The sequence below is a fragment of the Toxotes jaculatrix genome, chromosome 3, assembly GCF_017976425.1.
Source record: "Toxotes jaculatrix isolate fToxJac2 chromosome 3, fToxJac2.pri, whole genome shotgun sequence".
Classification (NCBI taxonomy): domain Eukaryota; kingdom Metazoa; phylum Chordata; class Actinopteri; family Toxotidae; genus Toxotes; species Toxotes jaculatrix.
Window position 1 is genome coordinate 22,468,814 of NC_054396.1, and position 24,836 is coordinate 22,493,649.

A 24,836-nucleotide genomic window follows, 5' to 3' on the forward strand; every position below is an offset into this window, starting at 1 on the left:
ATGGATGCGAGCAAGCGAGCAGAGGCGCACCGAGGCAGCTATCTGACAGAGCCTGCTCCTCTGTGATGCAGCTGTTTATCCTGGCTGTGGAAAACCCAGGGCATCCCGACGACTGCTTTTAAAACGCTAACGGGCGAGAAATCGGCGGGTATTTGTTTTTCGGCACGTGTTGGGATTGCATATGAGGAGCCATGTAGCCCGGTCTACTCTCTGCCTTGCACACACACACGCACACAGAGAGAGAGAATATACGGCCGCTTTGGTTTTCTAAATCAGATTTCCTTGTTTTCCTCGCCGAGGTGATTTGTCTGTTTTCTCCCTTCTCAGTCGCGGTCTGTGCTTTTGTTTTTGGTTTTTTTGTTTTTTGTTTTTTTTCGTTGCAGACCTGCCCAGTGTGTCTGCTTTTTGGTAAGAGCGTGGGAGCCAAATATTAACTCGGCAATATTACAGAAGTGTGCGAGGAGAGGACAGTGTTGGCATCTGTCCATGCGCGCTTCACACCGGGCTTATTTATTATGGAACTGTGACCCCAGGTACAACACATGCTTTCCCTATCAGTACTTTTTCCCCCCCAAGTGTTTTCATGTAAGCACGGGGTATTTTGAGGGTACCTCGGGCAAAATGCTCTGAATGTCGGTCTGTCAGTGTCAGTGACGCAACATCTCACACTGGCTGCATGAGAAATACATGCGTCGAAGGGCGTGAACTTGCAGACTCTAACCACCTTCCCATTAATAAAGCATCTACTTATCTATAAAAGCTGTTTGCTCCTTTTGCTGCTTGATTCATCTAAACTCATCCCGGGAACATAATGGATCTCAAAGCGGACTCGGAGGACATGGACTACAAGCGACCGGCTCCTATTGAAGTTTTCGCCAGCAGGTCCACGCTGCATGGCATCTCGCACATGTTCACTTATGAGCGGATGTGTATCAAGCGCAGCCTGTGGATTTTGTTCTTCCTGGGCTCCGTGGGTGTGCTGGTAATGGTGTGCGTGGACCGGGTGCAGTTCTACTTCCAGTACCCGCATGTCACCAAGCTGGATGAGGTGGCGGCTCCGATGATGGTGTTCCCTTCGGTCACCTTCTGCAACCTCAACTCTTTCCGCTTCAGCCGGGTGACCCGCAACGACTTGTACCACGCCGGGGAACTCCTTGCCTTGCTCAACGGCAGGTGTGTGTGTGTGTGTGTGTTTGGTTCCCATGTACTTTACCTGTGTGTCTAGGGCCGCATGTACCGTAGCAAACAGGAGGTCTACCTGTTGGTATGCATGATGTCAGAGGCAGGTCTGCCAATGAACAAGTACTTTTATCGCAGGTATCTCCAGATCTTTGATTTCCTGCCATTCACTAATCCACCCCACCTAGAACATGCAGTTTCTTTTGTCATGTAGGATGAAACAAACCAGTATTCAGCTCACAGATTCCCAAGCACACACACTGGCTGCTTGGATGATAAGGTTTTTTTCCTCAGGGAAACCCATCTGTGAGGATTTAGCAGTTGTTGATCCAGGATTTGGTTGTGTCCTCTGCACAATGTAAGGTAACAGAGATAAGGCTGAAGCATTTGGCTGAAACAGTACAGTTTTAATTTGGATGCATTGTGCCGCAGTTATCATAAACCCCAACTACTCTTTACTCTAATAAAATTAATTGAGGACCATTAAATCACTAACTCCCTGAACCCACTGACTAAACAGCGAAACCCCCTGTTCAGAAATTCTGTAAAGGGAAGCAGCGTTGGTGCTTTGCTGTGTACTTGAAAGGCCCAGCACTTTAAATCTGGTGAGCGCTGAACTTATGTGAAATTTAAATTTTGCTTTTAGCTAATTGGAAATGAAACCGTAGTTTCACTTTAATGTCTGAATTGTCTCAGGTGAAATTATATGTCACATCAAAGTGTGCAGCAGTGCTTTAACACCTGTCTCTCTGTTTTGCCTCTGTAGACCACTGAGAGATACTCAAACATCATGCTCAAAACATGCAAAAATCTGTTAATGGCCTCTGCGAATGTGAACTTGGACTGACCTTAGCCTGAGGTAACTGAGGAATAAAGAGATATAGATGAAAGGTGTTTTCTGAAAGCAGGGAAAGCAGTGTTAGAAATGGTTATTTAACAATGTAGTGACATTACAGGTCATTTCAGCTGAAATCCACCGAGCACACAAAGGTTCTGTATGTATGAAGCCCGATGGAATAACCCCCAACATCAATCTGTTAAAGTATGCTGATACAATTTTTGATTAAAAAAAAAAATGAGAAGGAACATGTTTATATCACAGATCATGTGAATCCCCCAGGTAACCGATAATGGATGAGCCTTTTCTAAGTGGTTAATATAAAATGATGAAGGAGAAAATGCCTCTGGTCCAATTCCTTTGCCTCATCATTTTACAGTTCATGTGATAAGAATACCTCAATGTTGGATAAGTAGATGAGTAGATTTTTAAATCCCCTGCTGACGAAGTGTGGAGAGACGCGTGTGTGATTCACAGCTGCCATCCCCTCCCTTTACACTTGTTGTTTTCTGCTGTGCTTTGATCATTTAGTCTTTCGGCAGCCATGACAAGCTCGCTGCTGATGTTGAAACTTTTAGCTTTAAATTTCTTTGCTTTTTCCTTTCTGTGCCACCCAACTTATTCTGATCATGTTTAGCAGCACAGTGCAGATGACTGTCCCCCACTCTGTATCCACTGCTCTCATGCATAAATAAAAGATTAATGCATCCGATCACATCTAAATACCGTTTTGAACACATTACTCAGTTTATTTTTAGCGTATTGATCCACACAGCTCTGCAGCCCAAGGCACAGTTGGAGAGTGGTACATGCTAGAGTGACTTAAATTCAATTCCCCTTTTCCATACTGAATATTGTTGCTCCTGACCTCTATTTGTGCATACATATTACAGGTAGTAACCTTACAGGAAAGCAATAGATTCCATTGCTCGGGGCTGCAGTTCTAGTGCTGTGTATGGTATAGATTTCAACCAGTGTGCCTACATCCTACGTGGATTTGTGTCTCTGTGTTTGTACTGTCAGCTGTAATGGCAGACCATTAAAATATCAACATAGGCGTCCTTGTCTTGGATTTATTAGCGCAGGTTCAGTCAGATTTCCTGGAAGAAGTGAAATGTGAAAAACATGAGGGCAAAAGGACTGAATGTAGAAGAGAGAGGAAACAGAGACATGAAAGCAGTGGCACTTGCTCCAAGTGACTTTGGAACGAGCTGACTTTTGATGGAGGGAGGGGACTACATGCAGAGGCAATTAACTTGTGCCTCGTAAGCTGTGTGATGAACAAGTCTTTATCCCTGTGTAATTAGTGCTGTTTGTTAAGCTACAGCGTTGTCCCGCTGATTAACACTCTCATCTTTCTCACTGTTTCTTGCTTTCCCCTTGTTCAGTATTTCCTTGGAGGAGACATCCCCTTACTTTCTTAGAGATTGGTACAGTATGTGATGTTTTCTTAAAATGTGACAAGGCCAGCTTTGTTAGCAGGTCAGCCCTACAGAGGGAGAAAAGGTACTCTGATAGGAATTTGAAATGTAAATCTAACTTGTAGATAGAAAGTTCTCATGGTTTCCTGTAGACACTGTTTTTAAATTAAACATTGATGGGGTGGAAAACATCTCATTGGTAAACTTCATAATATCAGGTGACATGCTGTGGGTTTTGTTGAAAAACGGCACAAGGAAAAACAAATTGTTATGTTGCTGTGTGTCTGCATACATCACAGCGTCAGGAGGAAGCAGCTGAATCACTGATGCCAGACTGTCTTAGATGCTGTGAAATTCATAGCTGAGCTACTAGTAACTTCACCTTAGAGTACTCCACTCTATCCACTCTACACCTTCTGTACCACAAAAAACAATCACGTTCTCATTGTGTTTTTGCAGGTTGAAGTCACACTTGGCAGTGCGGAACATTACGAGTAGTAAATTGCTCGATTTTATTTTTATTATGTTGCAAAGGCAATTACATGATAATTAACAGAAGAAAGGTCATTTCGGAATCGGTGTTGGGAATGTAGCGTATGCTGCCAAAAAGTGTTGAATCAGCTCATGAAAGTCAGAGAAGCGAGTCTTCTGCTTACACAGTTCTCAAGCTGTGGCATGTTTCCTGAGCTTGCAAACATGCACTAAAGTCACGTAAGCAGCGTGTGAAGTGCCACGAAATGTAATGCTCCATAACTTTGAGCGTGTTATCTGTCTCAGCAAGATCACAGGTCCAAATCAGGATTTTACTGGTGTAAGAAGTGCTTGGGAAAGGACAGGGGGAGGCCAAATCATTATGCAGGAAACACGAAATCAAAGAGTTGCTTCTAAAGCTGATTTTCAAATGTGGGTTCATTTGCATTTATATTGTTTATATAGTGATTGTTTACCAGAGAGAAGATTACCATTGAAGAGACATAAGTAGGCAATTTAGTATTAGTTAAGGTCAAGGTTTTTAACAGATCAAATGTGATTACTGTATTGTGCTTATTTTGTTTGTTTATGTGACTGTTCATCGGCATAACAGAGATTTGGGATCAGAGATCTGGGTTCGCCTCACGTCTCGTAGGCCCTTGTTTGCAATTCTATGATCTTGACCAAAATGGCATAATAAATGTGCGCCATAGGTGCATTGTCATTAAGATGTGATTGTCAGAACTCTGCTACCAGGAATCATTCCACTTATTCATTTTCAAGGACATTGCACAAACAATCCAGCCCTCGTTAGTGTATGAGTTCAATTAGTGCTAATTGGATAATTACCTGATAATATATCAAGATGTGTTCATTGTTGTGTCACACAGCCTGAGGTACTAACACCGTCTTAATAGAGTGGGAGTATGAACGGCTGTGGAGGGAGATTTTTTTTTTTTTAATTTAGTTATTTATTTATTTTTAGCTAAATGAAAATATGAAGTTCTGAGAAAGTACAGTTCTGTGACCACAGCTTCACTGTCAAAATTCACTCTGAAAATCAGCGTTTTCTTGTATTTACTCGCTCCTCTCATGAGGTGGCGAAGTGATGCAGATGCTCCTTCATTCGTTTTCGTCCCCGCAAGAAAATTAAAGTGCTTGTGGCCCATAATCCAATTTAGTCTCCCCCGCCCCTACGTAGCAAGTTTGCTGTGATTGCTTTAGGGAGCAGTGGCAGGGCAATATTAAAAATCTAGCCATATTATTGTGATTGTATGTGCTTCAACTAAAGCCTCCTGACTCGGGGATCTGAGCACAGCGTCTTAAGTGCTCTCCTGGCAGCTTTGTGTTGCTTATAAGACACAGGCTCAGGATAAAATTCAATTAAGTTCAGAATATACCACAACAGGCTGTATCTTCTTATTAGAATAAAGCCCGACAGTGTTGTGATGTTGTCCCTTTGTGGACGAGAGTATTGAAGAATCTTTGAGCTTTTTTTTTTTTTTTTCGGTCATTAATTGGCCTGTGTCATTTGACTTTCAGTGCGTCAGACTAGCTTTTTCCAGTCATTACCATTTCTGTCAATTTCAAATGGTGTATCAAGTGCAAGTTCTGGAAATCAGGCTAGCGCTAACATGAGACTCACCCTTCACCTACATCCACATGCTCTACATACTCTACATGCTGTAGCTTTAGCACACTGTTATTATAGTTGCTTAGTTGTTTTAAATTAAAGTGGACAAAGTTTAGTTCCTTAAATAAAACAATGATCAACAACATAGGAGCAATGATAACATTGTGGAAACATAATACATTACAGTCCTCACAGTAAACAGTTTAATTGTAGATAACAACAAAGTTGGGATTGTCACAATTTAACTTTTTGTTGACATTTTGCTGCTACAGTGATTTCGTTCTACAACATTGGCATGTTGTCTCTCTCGAGGGCTGGATATCACCTCTGATCTCCTGTTCCAATTCGATTTTGATTCACAAGGACCAGAACTGATTCATTTCGATTCTCAGAATTTATCTTAAATTTCTTGTACATTGTACAGTGACCAAAACTGGTGTTTCCTTGAATATAGAATTGTATGAAGTTCACATTATTGGCTAAATTGTAATCTCATTTCTTGGCTTTAAAACTATAGACCAAGGATTTATTTTCCTTAGCAAATGCAAAATGACCAAAGCACGACAAATCTATATATTTTTTAGGTGTATATGTGCAAGACATTATTAGCCTGACATCCGCAGATAGATGTTAGCTAGCATTAGCTACACAGCAGGGACAGACTGAATGAGGTAGAATGCACACACTGTGCACTTCCGTGGCTTCAAGTCTTATAGCCATAGATAATATCTCTCCAACAAATGCAAACCAAGAGCTCCGATCAGCCTACAGAGTTTGTCTCAGCTTGTCCGTCCTGTTGATGTGATCTGTAGATCTGCTTAGACATAGCGGTACATGTTTTCTGAGAAACAATACAAATGCAAAAAAAGACAAATTTAAGAATCAATATCCTATCAGTCATTTAAAAATTGTGATTAACTGGAAAATTCAAATTTTATTCAGCCTTGTTTCTCTCTAACATAAATGGAACGTGACTATTTTAGAGCACTGTGACTGTTTTGCACTTTCAGTCCACTGGAGCAATATTGAGAACCTGAAACCCAGACATGTCTTTGAAAATTAAATTCATGAAATGCATGTCACGAGATGCATTGTGTATTCCTCAAGGATGCAGGTAATTTGTGATAAAGGTTAGTCTGTTTTCATGTGTTAATGGCAGATCTGTTTGAGCTCTGTTCAGAGCTGCTTTCACTCCTCCTAAAGCCCATGCATCTCTCTGGGTAATGTACTTCTTTAAAAATGATGTAATTAATACACTAAAGCCAATCACACATTTGCCACTCATGATCTGTTTACATGTTCGCACACGCCTGCAGTTACTCATTAACCCCACATAACCTTAATTTGCCATGATATAGTTTCAGCAACATTCAGATGTATTAAGGACATCGTAGCTGCTGATGAATGACCTTTTTTGGGTTCATCTTGTATTTAATCTATGAACAAAGTGGTCGTTTGTGCTTTTTTGTCTTTAGTTTGTTGCGCTTTATAGTTTCTGCTTCTTATGCCAGTTCTTCTTATGCATTTTTTATTAACAAGATAAATGGAAACACAACAGCTGTTACTCTTAACGAACGTGTGAACCACAACCTTTTGAAAAACGTCATAATCACCCATGGTTGATTTTAAGAGTTTGTTTTGTATTTGTTAGAGGCAAACACTTTGAACACGGCATGGCATTACTGCATTAGTAGGTGTGATCGTGACTGTTGAATCTTTGAATTCTTAATAGATAAATTGGAATTGTAATAAACCGGTGAAATAGCTGTCCTATTCTGCAAGCATTTAATTGGTCTTTAATTGGTCACATCTGATCTTTGACATTGAATTTGACGATAATATTGTGTGGCGTTCAGTTCAACTCAGTCCCAGTCTTCTTTATTATAGCACTGTTAACGCCGGTCAACATGACGCATGACAGATTTCCATCTCACTTCGTTGTTGTGAGTGCAGCGGAGAGAAACAGTCTTCATTTCAAATTACAGCACATACTGTCTCACATGGTGAATATTTTATTTCATTCTGTTTGTAGCAGGTAAACAACACTGTAGCTGCAGTGGAACATATTACATTTCTTGTAATTTGGTCAGAACATGAGTTGAAAATTCATCGGCAGTTGAATATTAAGGCAGCACTCATAAAAGAAATAATGTAATATTTCATTTTTAATTCATGGATCAGCTTACATTATTCCCATCATCAAGGGGCAAAATCTTCTTCGTGAGCACAGACAAAGCTTGACCTTGTGGAATTAAAAAAAAAAATCCATTAAGATTTACCACCAATTATGGTTTGAAATCGTGCCCATATCCATGAGAAATAATTCTGCTGTCAGCATCCACAAAGTCATTCACAGATTTATTGTCAGAGGAGAGGGGTATGCCTTTGTCTCTCTCTGTCTCTCAATTCTAATTCTAGTCCCTCCAGCTTCGGATGGGCTTCATGTTTGCAAATGTAAATTGAGCTGTCCAAAATTATTACAATAATACAATGCATGAACCCCATTATAAGCTGGTTGCTGCTCTCTCACATTACACACAAATTCAGGACTTCATATCAAAAACATTACCTTGCTGCTTTGCAATACTTTAATTTGAAAGAAAAAGATGGAATGACTACCTCCTTGCTTAATTTAAAAAACCATTATGCATTCTGCATGTTCATTCTAATAGACTCTGTGTGTCCTAACAAATTATTCTCATATGTCTGTCAGTAGTGCTTAATCTTAGCACTCCATAATTTGGATGCTTGTACCACTGATGGCCCATCGCTCAGCACGGGTCACCAATAGGTGTCCTTTCACGGAGCAGGTCCACACCAGTTAATTGAGGTTAATTTGTATCTGTGAATGACTGTGAGCAGGTGGTGGAGGTTGATGGTGGTTGTCAAGCAGAGGTGTGTCATAAATGTCTTCCCCAGTGTTTTGTTTAGTTTTTTTCTATGAGTGTGGCCATTGTATTTGAGTTGCAGTTTGGCATGTGTTGATACACACAAATTAATCATAGTGTGTCGTGTTTTATGTGTTTGTGAGGAGGAAAGAGAGGCAGAACAAGATAAAGTCAGTGTGTATGCTTCCCTGCGTGATACACCTAATTTCATTTTGCACTTGAGAAAGAAAATGTACCAAATGAAGAACAGCCTTTATTGTCATTGTACACGTAGTTTTCACAACAAAATTGGTGATGCTAGGTAAAATGTTTTTCTTTGATGAAAACTTTAAGTGGTCCGTGCATGTTTTCCCCCGTGTCCAAGATCCTCAGCCTGAATTACAACATTATAAACATTGTTATGTTTACAATGTGAAAACTGTCTGCCACCACAGTTAATCCTAATCATTTGGCAAATTGATTAACATGATTGTGTGAAAAGAAATACTCCCATCCTTTAAATAATGAGTTATTTTATCCTTCTCAGCACCGGTGGTGGCACAGTTAAGATGCCAGTATCAGACAACATGTGTACAATATTGTGAGAGCCGGCTAACTGTGGGTCAGGGAGAACTGACATGCACATATGTACCTTTGGTTCAGTTAGAGGGTGAATATTCTCTTTTTGCTGCTTCTCTATTAATTTTTTAACATGTTAATCCCTATTGTCCTGCCAAAAAGGCTTGTCTGCCTGCCAAACTCTTTAAATGAGCCTTTTAAAGTATATTTTTAAGTATAGCTAAGGTTGTGTCTTGCTCTCCTGTCTTTGGGAATTCCTTGACATCCTGTCTATTTTTTACCGTTTCATTGGTAATGTTTTGCGTTTGAAGATGATTATGTGAGAATCACAATCGGTGGAAATTCATTTTAATTTGGGGAAATCTACTCTGTTACATGAGTATTTGCAAGTGTGCCTCCTCAGGTTTACATTAAGTAAGCCCAGAACTTTCTTTTCCAGATATGAGATCCGGGACCCGCACCTGGTGGAGGAAAATGTCCTGCAGGTCCTGAAGGAGAGGGCCGACTTTGACAACTACAAGCCCCGCCCGTTCAACATGCGCGAATTCTACGATCGAACGGGCCACGACATCAAGGACATGCTGCTTTCCTGCTACTACCGAGGCATGGAGTGCAGTGCTGAAGACTTCAAAGTGGTGAGTCAGGCATGCCAATAGTTAATTGTTCTCTGCAGGGCCAGCTGAGGCCTGCCAAGGCCAGGGTCAGCTGAGCCTGTTTGTGATACAAGGTCAGCACCGATATAATTTATTATGACATCTATATAACATCTGTTGAGAAATCATTGCTGAAGCCTGCTTTTGGGAAATGGCAGGATATTGACAGGATATACAGGATAGTGACAGATTTTTATCCTCAATCCTCAAAAGTCTGGGGCCTCCACAAGTCCAGATCCCTCTGTTCCACCTCAGGATGGGTCTGAGAACCATTGTGTACACTTTGGTTTGCTCGCAGGCCAATGGCCACTGAGAAAACATCTTAGTTTTATGATACACACCATGTACAAGTATGTCGTAGGGGCCCGTATGCTGGCCCTAGTACAATAGTTTAGTCTCTGAAAGGTTGAGCAATGCTCTTATAAAATTTTGAAACTTGGTGTTTTGCTGAACCCAGGGTCAGTACTATAACACTTGCTTTATGAGTAAGAGGTTAAAAAAAAAAATCTGTTGCTCTGGGAGATTTTGTGGGAGTGTTTGTTTTTCTCATCTGTGGAATGGTTACAGACATCCTGTTATTAACTGGAACCTATGTGACCTTTATATCTGCCGTACAGTATATGGATTTATCAGATACAGCTGCAGCAACAACCACAAAGCTCCCTGAAGCACATGGACTTTGCCTTGTCCTGACAGTGTAGCTATGGCTGTCATCAGTTACTGTACATATTATGTCATTTCTGTCTAATAAAAGCCAGAAAATCTGTTTATAATCATTGGGATGATGACAATCATCCCAATGACAATTCATTTTACTATTTAGGTAATGCACTCTATTAATTGCGATATGTATTTTGCTGATACCAAGACATTTACAGAAATTACTTTTGACCAGCTAGTTGCAAACTTTTCTGTGGTTTGGTGCTGGCCACCTACTGCTGCTACAAATCTCACTCGAACATTAGCAAGGTCAGCATCTGGTTGCATTTTGTGTGTGAAACAGATAGCGAGCAATGCTATGAAGATGTCTGCAATTTAAAGGCAGTCAGCCAGTTCAAGAATTAAAATTCATTGATGCTGAAACGGAACTCCTAAAATCCTAAAAAAAAAAAAGAGATACCATTACACAGATGGACTCACAAAAGAAAATTGTCTTATAGTAAAATGTTACACATTGCCACCAGTGGCAACCTGCTGTGGCAGAGGGAGCTAATCTGTACAGAGGACCTAACCAGCAGATGCTTGTGCCAGAGCAGGTGGCGAGCGATGATGGCACTGTATTGACAAGGTTGATGTTTCCTGAGAATCTCATGGTAATTGCAACTTAATACACTTTTGTAAATGTCTCATAATGAATCCATTCACTATAGATCACTGAATATATCCTCTTTAGTGCATTTATTAGTAGAGACTGCCTTATTATTTCTGAGGAAGAGGTAGATTTTGCTTTTGAATTAACTCAGTGCAGCACGATTTAGCGATGTGCTCACTTTGTATTTGCTGTCACTTGTGAAATGAGGCTGAGACATCTCTTTGTAAAACTGACCCTCACAAACTGCATGAAGTCCAGTGAAGTGCATAGCTAACAACAAAAATCTTATGTCCCATCTTTATTTCCCCAGACCTCCAATAAATGTATATGCAGAAGGTAGGAGTCACCTAACTCATTACATTACTGGCAGGGGCTGTGTCTGAAAGAAAGCAAGAAAAACTGGCCCTCTGTCTCACTCTTGCGCTCTGTCCTTCAGTGGTCCTTTGAGATATGCTTTGAGCATTTTTCCCCTCACATCCCGTAAAACCATGTAGTACAGGAGTGGACTGCGACACGGCCCACATGGTGCAGCTCCGGTAATGTGCTGATGTGTCCACATTTACCGTGGTTAGTTGTGCTTATGGCAGATGGTGCTTCGCAGGGCTCTACTGTATTAGTACAGTTGTGGACCTGGATAGAACAACTCAGCAGAGAGCACTAATGGTGTGGAAAGAATCTTAAATGTGATAGAAAAAAAGACGATGGACGCTCGCACCAATCTCTGCCTCCAAACTCCAGAGAATGAAAGCAGTAAAACTGTGATTAACACTGTCGGCAGCCTCTGCTTGTTTACCCCTGGAAGCGGCACCGTGCCTCGCTAGCTGCTCCCTGGCTGTGGAAGATAGCCAGAAACAAATGGCCTCAGCTACATATGGCATCCAGGCCTCCAGTTGCAACAGATCATTTTATCAGTGCTCTGATAATGATGGAAAATAAAACAGTCAGACCGCAGCAATGGCAACACTTAATGCAGGTGGTCTCAGATGGGATGGTGAGAATCCGAAATGTAATACTGTCTAATCTTCCGATGGATGTATGGAATTGGATACTTCACAGTTTCTACTGCATCAGCACTGATTTCACACTGTTTTCAGGTTCACATTCAGGTGTTGAGTCCACCATTATCCTATCAGAGGCACAGCATGTCTGTGTCAGAGGCCAGTATTGTCATCAATTAGTGGTCATTGGTCCCAATACCCAATGGAACACAGTATCATATAACCAATTTTCAGTCATTACTACTGGCAGTTACTCCATCTATCTCTGACCCCCTCACTTACACTCATTGTGTCTGTGCCTGTCTCCTCTTTCTCCTTGGAAAGACTTCTGTTAATTAGGAATGCAGAAGGCTGGGTTGACGTCTTTTAGCTTAGCTGATACTAAAGAACAGCAGGAAAGAAAAATTACCCTCAATTAATATTAATAGGTGGCCCTACAGCTTCTGAACCATAGCTGCAGGAGACAATAAGAAAATACTAAAAAGTGAGTGAAATACAACCTTGTGTTTAACTAAAGAGACACATGGACACAAGGAGAAATCATAAACGTATATAATAAAAAAAAAAAGTATTTAGTACATAGTCTGTCTCACTGCATCCCTAAGGGATCCTCTGCAGATAATATGTTGATATGTGATTGATGTCACAATGTCTAAGTTCTTCCTTTTTGAACTCTTCAAAACACCCACGTCTGACTTCAATCCCCGGGGAAAACTCTGAAAGACTTATAACCTTGCAAGACTCAAAACTTAAGCCCAAGAGGTTAGCACAGAGTGCAACAGAGGGAGTGAGAGAGAGACAGCACATGAGGGAGAAAGTGAGAACAAGAAAGAGGAAGAGGGACAGAAAGACAGAGACTGAGGCCCAGGTAGCAGCAAAGTCCTTGAGATGAAACTGAACATAATGGTCAAGTGCTGCAGAGAGACACAAAGACACAAAACAGCAGCTGCCACAGCAGTAGCAGCAATAGAAGTACTATCAGAAGACACACAGGTTTGTGCTCATTTAACCTCTCTGAGACGGCAGAGCTGCACTGTATCTCCCTTTCCCAGCTGCCCAGTTGTTTGCCCAAACACAATGAGGTATGGCAGCTCAACAGGTTCCTCCTTTCCACTCTTACAGTTTTGTTGAAAACAAAATGAAAGGTTCCATCCAAATGCAGAGAAGGAAATAATAATATTTTAGAATATGTAGGCTATATTTGGACAAAATCTCAGGCGCTCCTGAATGAATAATCACAATTATACCATTTTTCTGAGGACATCCTCAGATGATTGTTTTTTTTTTTTGTGTCAAAGTGCCACTTTAAGTAATTTTACTTGACACTTTAATGCATTCAAACTTAATTAAATTTAGAAAAAAATAATTGATACAACTGACATTAACAACATATTGAAATTCGTACTAGACTTTAAAAGTGTCTTGCATTTATCTCTCGACAGCTACATATCTATACAATAGCTGGATACAACAAAACACGCCAAAGCTCCCTGATGACACCTTCATTATTCAGCTCTAACGGCATCAAATTGTAGTGTGGCATTTTATTAATGTTAGGCTGTCAGGCAGATAAGTTAATCAGGTTTAACAAACAGCTTAAGTGAAATATTTGCGAGCTGATATGTTATTATTACTATTAGTCATGGATTTCAGGGTAAATTATTGACATGTTTAGACAACATTTTTTTATTTGTCTTTCAGTAGTCCCCATCAGCCCCTTTAGTCTCCATGTCAAGTCTGTGACAAGCCTCCCTCCATCACCACCACCAACACCACCACCCTCCACCTTTGTGTAACCCAGACTCTTACGTAATTACTATGATCATTCTATTGAGCTATTGGCTCCATCTCAGCTGTCCATTGACCCTCAGAGTCCACCCTTGGTGGTACGGGGAAGTGTCGCTAATGAGATGTGATCAATAGAGAAAGCCATTCAGAGATGCCTGCTCATTGATCACGTTTCACAAACACCCTTTGAATCAATGTAGGTTTTGAAGTCTTTCTTTAACATAATTCTCCCTTCACATTTATACGTCATTGGTCTGTAATGTAAAGTGTTCCCTTACATTAAAGTGGGTGTTTTCTTTCTTTGTAGAGAGAAATTTGCTCCTTTGTGTTCACAGGGACTATATTTCATTGCCGATCCATGGTGTAGGGATACTGGTGTAGGGCTTTGAGCTGGGGCAGCTTGGCTTCTGATTTCTCATCTTAAAAACACAATGTAATCTAATTTAATTAGATTGCCTATTAAATGTGATGTCTGTTGAGGCTGAGAGTCTTTTGAGGCACCTGTCATTTGTGATATCAGATATTCAAACATGCTTTAATCTCCTGTTCCTCATCAACTGTTTTTGACACACCTCACCTTTGTTCCACCCTTTTTTTATTAATTGCTATTCCGCTCTCATCCATCAGCTCAAAGCCGATGATTCTGCCATTCTTTTTGGCTGGACAATTCCCACCACTTTGCCTCTTGAGGATAAATCAATCAATTTGCTATTACTGTAGAACTCAAAGACATGGATCAATTAGGTTGTTGCTGAGTAATGGATGCATCCTAATGAAAAATATTCCTTCCTTCTCTTTGAGTGTAACGAGACCAGTGGCTCTCCGTGACACACTCTTGTCTTTGTGTCTCGTTATCTGGCAAGTCAAATTACAAAGTGAACTGTGAGGTAATAAAAATTTTGTAATGTGTCTGCTCAAAAATGGTTTCAACCTATCATTTGGTTGATTGGGGCATTAATGTATATCTCATTTTTTTTACTTCTGTTTCAGTAGGTTTGGTCAAGTTTACATTTGTACTACTTGAAATTGAACTTGGAGTTAACAGTTTTAACACTAGTGGTTTTAATTCTCTATTTTGACTTCTTTGCTTGCTTGCTAATGGAAACTGTGCAGTTGGCCTATCATTGCTGGTAGTTTATTGGTTATCATGACTGATACTTTGGACTAAAGATCAGCCTCAGGGTATGAGTGCCTCTGTTTGGGAATTGTTGTTCCATTGTATACTAATAAATGCTGTAACATATTATATATGGACATGTTACCTGTATATATCAAATGAAATATTAACAAATCAATTCAAACATTGACAGGCGTCATACTGCCACAGGATTACGGTTTACTGCCATAGTTACCATCCATGACATTAACAGGCTTGGGCCAAAAGTGAAGCCAGTCACTACGAATTGGGTAGAAACATGGTTTTCTGGAACAGTATTATTATTTAATTATTACCTACTTATTGTTTTGTTGTAAAATTGGCCAACCGTTTACTCACTTCTCAATAACTTGTACAGTATTTTGATAAAAGCTGTTTTTTTTTCAGTGCTGAAAACATACGAGAACATGCAAACAGCATACATTGCTTAAATAAAATGGAAAGATGTTTGTGTCATGCATTGATTTGTACATCATTTATATATTAGTGGTGTTTAAACAGTATTTTAGGACATTAAGATGTTACTTTATAGTAGTATGTGTTATAGTAGTATGAGTTTTAGATTTTTGCCCACAATAACTATTGTCTAGTTTTTAAATGTACAGACAGCAAGAGCAAGAGCAAACACCACCCAGGGTGGTTTGACAGCAGCCTGCATCCTGCTTCATAGCCTAGTTTTTGTCGGCTTGTCCAGCAGGAAACCAGGCATAGATTTTGTGGTCACATTGCTTTTGACAAACCAAGGTGTGTCCCTTGACCCCTTGCAAACATACATTGAAAGGCACCATGTGGACCCTTTGTTGTATTTTTAATTTCAGAGTGAAGCAAGACGTTTTTGACAAGATAGTTTCCTGGTGTGTGAGGTGCAGGGTGGACAAAAGGTGAAAAGAGGAGGGAAACACAGATCAAGGCAAATTCGGAGCATGGAGAGATCTGAGAATCCATTTATTCCATGTGACCCTGTCACCGCTCCTACCCGTACAAAAATGATTTTTAATAATGAATTGGGTGGGGGAGATATGCGATGGGGGAGAGAGGGAGAGAAAGAAAGAAAGAAAGAAAGAAAGAGCGGGAGGGAGAGAACTTATCCCTTAAAGAATCAATTATAAACACTTTGGTTGAGATCAGAGGCAACGGATGACTGCACAGGGCTTTGGAGAGGGAGGAAGAGAAAGTGGAGGGGGCAGGAAACTGTCCTGAAATAAGAACGGCGGTGTGTGCCAGCGGGGGGAGTCTCTGTTTGGCTCTGGGTTAGCGGTGCTGGGCTGCCAGTGGGAACAGAAGGAAGGAGGAAAGAAATGGGGATTGATAGACACTGAGGGAGACCAGCAGCGCACTAGCTGAATAAGAAGCAGGGTGTTCTGAGCTCGCTGTGCTGAGGTCCCCCATGCATTCACACAGTGTGTAAAGCTCTCAGTTCGCTCTCCACTCCACTGCACAAACAGTGGATGTATGGTTCAGATTCTGCAGACAGTCTGAGTGATTATTCACATAGTACTGGCAGGTGGCACACTGCTGCATTAGTCAGCTAATTACATTCAGAGTCATTTTAGCAGGGTTGACTATTTTCCACCCTCCTCTTTTCCCCTTTTCCATCATTTTTATAATTTAGTAATGTTTTATAGGAAACCTGTTACATTTGTCTTGGTACATTACATATGGTAAATTTTACTTTTCCCTCTAGTTCATTAACACCTTTGAATCCATTAAAGAAAAATTACTGGAAAACATGATTAATGGTTTTGGCATTTAAGGTTGATTCTGATAATTACAGCAGCTGATTGATGACTGCGAGTATGCGTATGTGCCATTTCCTGCGATTGCAGGATGTGGCTTTTGTCTCAACGGTATTATTAGATATGATACTTGGGAAGGTGAGCGACAGACAGGTCAAAATGATGTTTCTTTATTTCACAGACAGCAGGATAGAGATACTGTCAGCTTGTGCTCCAGTGTCTGGGGATAGATAGAGAGGATTTGGAACACCACCAGATCCCCTTGGGATTCTGTGTTTTCATCTCACCAGCCGCTGTCTTGATTATTTTTTTCTTTTCCTTGTCTCTTGGGTACATCCAGTACCTTAAAAGTACCCTGTCAACTTCCGTTTGACTCCAGTGTTTTTTTTTTGTTTGTTTCTTTTTTTTTCAATGTGGCTTTGAAGTAAGAGACACTAATGAACCATTGGTTGTGTTCCTGCTACAGATTAGAAGAACAAACCATTTACTTCATTATAAATAGTTTCAAAATCAGATTTTTACTCTTAATACGTTGACGTGTTTGTTTATGCAGGCAGGTACTTACATGAAGCCAGGGATTATGCTGCATCTGCTTAATTTTTGTTCGTTTATTGATGTTGACGTGATCTTGTAGTTAGACCTAGAAGTGGTTGCCATAGCACCTGGGTTGCTATAGAGCTGGGAGTTTAGAATGAAAATGAATAACCTGTAGTGGCTTGGAGTGGCCTTACTTCTGATTAAGAGACGGTGTTGGAATATGAAAGGCTGAAGTTGTCAGTCAGCCTCTTAACCTCTGATGAACAGAAGTTAATCAATTAATTGTCTGACTAATAGACAGTAGTAGGGGCATGGGTCAAGATATCTTATGATGGCTCAAAAGAAAAAGAAAAACAAGTGGCACTTTTTCAAAGTTCAATAAAGCATTCAATTACAAGAAACTGTCTATGTTGAAAGAGAAAATTTGAGAGGGAGGGCAGCCATGCGAAAACTCAAAACAAAGCTTCCCTGTACTGATAAGTCCTTATCGTGAGCTGTTTTGATACTCGTTGTTGAATACATCTGTGATTTTCTGAGTCAGAAGTGATATGATGATTTGGTTTTGACGTGTTTGCAGCACCTGCACTCACATGTCTTAGCTGCCCCAGTTAGTCAGGGAATCAGTCAGTTAGTCAGTCAGCAGTTGTCGACTGAATTAATAGAAGATACTGGGGATTCCTTCCTGCTGGAAATAGAGACTTGTCACTCAAGACTCAATCAACCTCCACATGTCCTTGTTTATCATCTGTTCACTCGCCAAGGCCCGAAGGCAATCGCTCATCCATTTTTTTTTTTTATGGCATTTGTTTTCTTTTTTCTAATATAAAATTTCAGAGTTGTAACTGTGAAAATGGGGCATTGGAATATTGGTGTCTCATCCATCAGCCAGTGACTGAGGGCAAAGACAAGTTTTAAGAAGAGACATGATTCAGACATTCTCTGGAAATAGAACTAAAGTGGTTTTAAATTTCATAAACTACCATGGACATATTTAGAGTTTGTAGATAAAGATCTTAGAGACTGTTTTCCAGAGTACTGAAAAGTGTAATCTGGTTTGACCTGTACCACACAGGCAACTATGAATAAATAACAGTGTTGTTTTACTACAGTAGCATTGTGCTTAATCTAAGCCTTTTCTTTTTATCACTGTCAATAAGCAAATATGATAATAACACAAAAATATGAAAGGGTATAATTTGAACAAAACTACCAATTTTCTTGCATGTGTTTTTGCTTGAACTTGCTGGTATAATTTAAGGGTGGTTGAATACCTATAGGCTTTAAAGTAATTATCAATCCCTAATAAAGCAATATCAGACTGTTTATAAGGTCAAAGTTGTACAGGCAACAGTAAACAAACTGAAAAACCCTTTTATGTATTGGACGTGGACACAGTGGGGCCTTCCAGAGGGTGGCTGTAGGGCTGTAGGGCCTAGTGTTCAAATAAAAAAAGCCCTCCATAATTATCAGCTGTGACAACATGGCTGGTATTGTTTTCACTTCTGTGTGTGTGTCTACTTGTACCTCTGTCTTTGTGAGGACCACTATAGGCCTTACAGAGTGAGGTCATTTTGGGAAAGTGAAGACATTTTGGCTGATACTCACTTTCTAACACACCTGTCAATGAATGTCCTCAAAAGGAATTACAAGTTTGTGTTGTCATCATTCAGGCACAGTCATGGGAACTACCACAGAGGTAGTTTTGGATAATTTGGCAGGTGTTTATATGTTTGTCCGTCTGTGGACAGATTTTGTCTAAAGTGGATACACCAGGTAGAACTACAGACCATTTTCCGATGGAATGAGACACTGCATAAATCTTTCGTAAGTCCACCTGTCTCACCAAACTCACTTCTCTCACGTTGTGTGTTCATTGTACAGTACATACCAATTTATCGTCGCAGCTGGTGTGATCCCATCATGAGATGGTCTCTGGTTGGAACAGTTTTGATTCTGGTTCCATTCTTCAGTGAGTGGTAGTCAAACAGGGGCATGTAGCTGCTGATCAGAGATTCACCACCACAAATGTGCATGCCTTCTAGCAGTGATTCAATATTCAGCCTCTGCCTGCAGGATCCCAAGCAGTGCTCTTTTTCTCTTCCTCATCTGTACGCTGCCTGAATGTCACTGTTTAATGTTTAATTAACCATATTGTGCAATTGATTACATAAATGTATTGAACTGCTATAACCCAGGTGCTGCATCCTACATTTTTCTTTCCTAACCTTTTTCCTCTTTGCTGAAGACAACTGTCAGTCATTAGCTTTTCATGTCAAGTTTCTTCAGTTTGCAGTCTCTTTATCTCACTTTTCCCTTGCAATGTTTTTTTTCTTTTTTTTTTTTTCCCCAGCAGTGGGGGTTGGTGATGGAATTTAAAAGCATCAGAAATCACTTACAGATTGCTGAGTGTACAGTTCGCACCAGCCCAGTTCAGTGTGTGCAGACCGCAGAAAGGTGCAGGCAGCATATTCATGCAGTCCATCTAATTTATGGCTTTATTCAGTATTAAATATGTGTGTATGTGGGTGGGTATGTGCATCTGTGTGTGTCTGCATGTGTACATGCAAACAAGTTACACTCGGTAAAAGCTCCAAATTAAATATCCAACTTTTAGAGCTTCTGCTCTACAGTAAGATGCTGACCTGCAACTTTGTTGGTTAAACCTTCCAAAAGTGAATTTCATGTTTTTATTTATTTATTTATACATTTCTCTTTATGCTTTTGGTACAGTTATCAAAAAAGTTGCTGGTTTCTTAGGTTGTAGTTTACTAAACTGGAGCAGGCCTGCTTCTCCTGCTGTCTCTCTAGTGATTGTGTGTATGTAAGTGTGTGGTATATACATCTGTGTTTTTGAATTTGTGTTAGATGCTTTATATTATATATTTATACAGACATTCTCCTTTACTCTAGGCATTAATATTTTTGAGGTGGTTGTATTTGTCATATAGGCACAGAAAAGCCATTTATGTAATGCTGCAACTCTGGCCGCTGCAGCATTTCTTTTTTAATATGGGAAAGTAATTTTGTCCTAATGCCAGACTGACAGTTACAATGGATGTGCCAAGCTGGGGTTACAAATCAGTGGAGGGGAGGTGTTAGCAGAGTGGACCCGGCTAAAATACTGCAGCTGCACCCTTATTTTGTCACTCTGTTTATGCTCCTGTTTACCTGAGGAGCAAACAGCTGGGCAAATAAGTACAAGGGAGGTTGTAGTGGAGTTACGATAACCAGATACATTACCTAAACAACAGAGACAGGATCTGACAAGTGGCTCGCTCCACTCATGCAACCCTGGGGTCTGTTTCTCTTGGCTTAGTCACAGATGCTGTCGCCAGTTTGTCTGAACCTTGGTCTGTGTAAATACAAAAAGCCAAATAACCAGCTGTAACATCCGCATTTTCTAGTGCCTCTTTGCTTGACATCATACCCTCGTAGTTATTTGTATAATTGCCAAAGACCTTGTGCTTCGCGTTGGTCACCCAGATCATGTCAACCAGCCTTTTCCCATCTCAGCATCTCATTCCACTGCCAGGATTTGTTCCACTGCCAAAAAAAACAAGTCCTACGTGGTTCACACTAGCTTCAATGTCCTGGAAAAAAAGTGCTTTTTTCTGGTGTTTGGTATTTATGTTTAACTTTAAGTGATTTCCCAGATAATGCCACTATAATGAAAGGTCAAAACCTCCAATTTGAAAAGGCCACATTACGTCTCTGCTGTTTGATGATGATCAAACTGGAAGACAATTGATGCATGTTGTTACAGATGCAGCCAGGGGTGTCTCCAGGTTTTCAGCAAACTTTAGAACAGTGATGTCTAGAACTGAATTTCTGACAGTTTTGGTGTTGTTGTGCCGGTACATGTACACATACTTAATAAAATACAAGGCCTGCTGGATGTCTTATTATTGAGTGTCAAAACAGGTTCACTTTTCCAAAACCAGATGTTTGTTCTCATAAGATATAATATTTTTGTTCATCATAATAATTAGACATATAAATTCACCTACATTTCTTTTTTTACAATTTGAAATCATCAGTTATATATGCAGTTTTATATAAAATATATATTATCAAGTTTATTAGCAATCATGTCTCGAGTAGATCCAGATTGTAGTTTTGGAATTATGTGTCATAGCTGATCTGTGCTTTTTTTTTTTTTTTTTTTTTTTTTCTTTACTAGATTTACACTGGCTTCATGAAGTCTGATTCATGTTTGATCTTTTGTGTATTTAGACTCACTGGGCTCCAGGTGCACAGTAAGCCATGGACAGGCACAAACAAAAACATAGCAGCCAGTTGTGTATGATTATGATTTAATCTGTCAGCATGTGTTAGCTAGAAAACAGAGTATAATTCCTTTGGATAAAATAAAACAAACTTTTTAGATTTAAAAATAGGTTAAATCTCTTAAAAGACAGATTTTTTGTCAGGTTAATGCAAGCGAGGCAAAAGAATTAGAATTTACTGGTCCTTTTGTATATGTAACATTTCCTAGATAGTTATCGGCCTGGGGTTCTCAAAACCAACCTGTCCACTGACGTTAGTGTCAACACTTAACCTTTACTACACTGACACTGAAGCCTCTGTTTTTTTAGTACAAGGCACTGCACAGAGTCACAGCTAGAGGAATCACTCTGTCCAGCAGGCTATAAGAAGTAGATAGTCAGTGCTTTTTTATTTGTTTTTTTCATAGTACGGCTCTTGTCACGTCTGGGTCTCACAGTGTCTTATCCTTGAGACATAAAATGTAGACAGCCTTAGTTTTCTGGTTCAAAGCCTGGTTTAGTCGGTGAACAGAGCGTCACTTCATGTGTCAAAGAAATAAAAAGCTTCCACTTAACACTGTTGTGCATGACTTCATCCTGCAGATTATGTTCAGCTGACTTGAGGCAGGAAGAAAGGGTCAGTGTGTCGAAGAGAAGGGGGTGTGCTGGTCTTCCCACCTGCATGTGAGTGTGGGAGTGTGTCCACTCCATGATAATGTCACAGGTCCAGAAATGTGTTTATAATCAAGCAATGTATTGGAAAATGTATATGAAGATGATAGATTATAGCCTGTGTTGAGAGGTTGCATTCAAGTCATAGCCTTGTGAACGGTTGTTTGTAATGTTAAATTCTATTTTGTAAAGTAGTGGTCTCTCTTAGTGGTCTCTGTTTTATTTGTATTGTTTATTTATCTTCAAATGTGAGACTAGTATAGCTCTGTGCAAAGTGAGTGCTAGAAATACTAGTTTGATTGTTGTTAATATCATGCAAATTAGTCCCCAAAAAACACAAAAATGGAAGAAAACTGTTTTCCATATCAAGTATTGTTGTTCTGCCAAATATCACATCACACTGATGTGATATTTATACCATATCGGCCACCCTGAGCTAGCATGCTTGAGTAGATATTAGTGCAAGCGTGTGAATGTACAATATGTGTGCACTCATATGCATGATTCTGTGTATGCATATCCCAAAAGCTGTCAGTAGGAGTGCCACAGGTCAGTGCACTCTAACCTGAAGTGTGCCTCAGATTTTCTAGAAGAGACACGACCTCACGCATTAATCAGGAGTGAAGAGAGCAGCAGTAAACAGCTATTACTATGCGCCGTCACAGTCTGGACCAGCATTACAATTACTGCCTGTCTTTTGGACCAAGTGGATCTGCTTGCCCATTAGTGTCATATAATAAAATGTGGGATACGAAAAAGGCATAATTTTTTTGCAGTTAAACAGGTCTTAATGAACCGTTTGGGTAATGAGGCGGCGAGCCATGAGGCAGAGACGAACAATGGCAAACATGGCAAATGGCAGCGTTTGGTGAGTCTACTTTGTCATTAACCTGCCCTTGCCTGTCACTGGGAGTAGACTTCATTTCCTGGTATTATTCCCGATATTATTCCCTACCTCTTCTCTCTCACATCAGTGTTGCATAGGGTGACCACAAGCATGATATGTGCAAATTATGCTTCTCTTGCTAAAAGTAAAGAGCAGCATAATCCAGCATGAAGGAGCCCCCAGTACACTATTCTCTCTTGTCAGTCTGCATCTGAGTATTCATATACATGAATTAATGTATAAACCTACACAGGAGCTCATTGCGTGCTTGTGGCTACATTGGTTTAAGCCACTGGGAAATGCCTGTGGAACTAAATGAATGAATCATGTTAGACACAGACAGGTGACAAATTAAAGGAAAATCCTGAAAAATGAGTGAAACAGGATGACTTCCCCCCTTTCCAAGGACACGAGGGGTCACTCAATAGTTTGATGAGTATGAAAATGAAATGAATCATTTGCTATGGCCTTTGCAGTCACCAGAGCTCAACCTATGAGGCTGAACACCTATGGGAGATTTTGGATCGACATGTTAAAGTGCGCTGTCCACCACCATCATCAAAACACCAAATGAGGGACTATGGGGCTATCTTTTGGAAGAATGACTGGTAGAATCAATGCCAAACCACATTGAAGCTGTTCTGGAAACACTTGGTCACCCAACAACTTATTAAGACACTGTATGTTGGTTTTTCCTTTAATTTGTCACCTGTCTGTACATGTGTCATTCATGGGCACCCTTTAATTTACCAAGCAAAATGAATCATTGTCTCACTGGCCATCATTAGCTGAGGGAACAGAAGCGTTATCATCTCACTGACGCTCCTGTGGAATATACAAACCACTATACTTGCTTCCTGTTGGATGTTGCATTAACCAGTGGGGCGGTGGATTTAAGATTAGAGATGTGAGCTAGTAAGTGAAAGGTTGGCTTACTTAACCAGCTGGGAAAGTTTGGTTAGAGGAAATGAATGTGAAACAAGCCCTACTTCCATAGCATCTTCCACTGAAGTACCCTTGAGGAACTCACTGAATCCAAAACTTGCTCAGTGGCCATCAGTGAAATACTGGTAAGCCTGTAAGTACAGAGGAAAATGGAACATGAGAGGAAGAGACTAGCTGATGAATAAGATGATGAAAAGGTTTTATCATTTGTATTAAGAATGTCATCAGAAATGGCAGTAATGTCATCACCTCAGACTATTTTAAAGTGCACATTTTTGCTTCGAGTAAGGGTTCAAATGGAAATTAAATTTTCTTTTTTACATTATACTTTTCATACTTTTTTTGCTGTGGTGCATTCACTAGTCAGATGATTATGAAAGCAGCGGATATTTGGATGTAGTTGGAAAACACAGTGTCTGATCCCTGAGTCACACACAGGAAACTGTTATGTTCAGGGCAGAAATGTTTTCTGTTACACATGACACGGTTACAAAGACTTTACGGGCCTGAGAACTTTATTTCTTTGAGTAATGGCTCAGATGGTGTAGCGGAGGTTCAACACACCACAGACTCTGGGTTCTAATCCCAAGTGAGCCAATTTAACGCTAAACACCTCCCAGTTTATCTCACATCCCATTTTACTATACTACCAGACAAACACATTTTCAGGATAATATATGGCCTGATAAATGTCGTATTGTAAGAAGACAGATTTTCAGACCAACAATATTTTCAGGATTTGGGTAGAGGCTTGTGTTAATGCACTGGTGAGATAAATACTCCTGTGGCACTTTACACCAGGATAACTGTGTCAGTACATAATCACCACTGTGGCTTTCAGCAGAGTTAAAACATTACCTAAATCAATGTACCCTCCCAGGTGTTCAGTATTTCCAGAGG

At 40.1% G+C, this 24,836-nt stretch overlaps 1 protein-coding gene across 1 annotated transcript in view; it reads left to right on the plus strand.

Annotated features, from left to right (window-relative positions):
• The first annotated feature begins 281 nt into the window (after positions 1–281).
• Positions 282–24,836, plus strand: part of asic1b (acid-sensing (proton-gated) ion channel 1b) — a 141,933-nt gene continuing 117,378 nt past the window's right edge. Inside the window, exons 1-2 of the mRNA XM_041034604.1 lie at positions 282–1,173; positions 9,428–9,623. Of these exons, the coding sequence (XP_040890538.1) occupies positions 812–1,173; positions 9,428–9,623 (558 nt within the window). The 5' untranslated portion in view covers positions 282–811. The remainder of the gene's footprint in view (positions 1,174–9,427; positions 9,624–24,836) is intronic.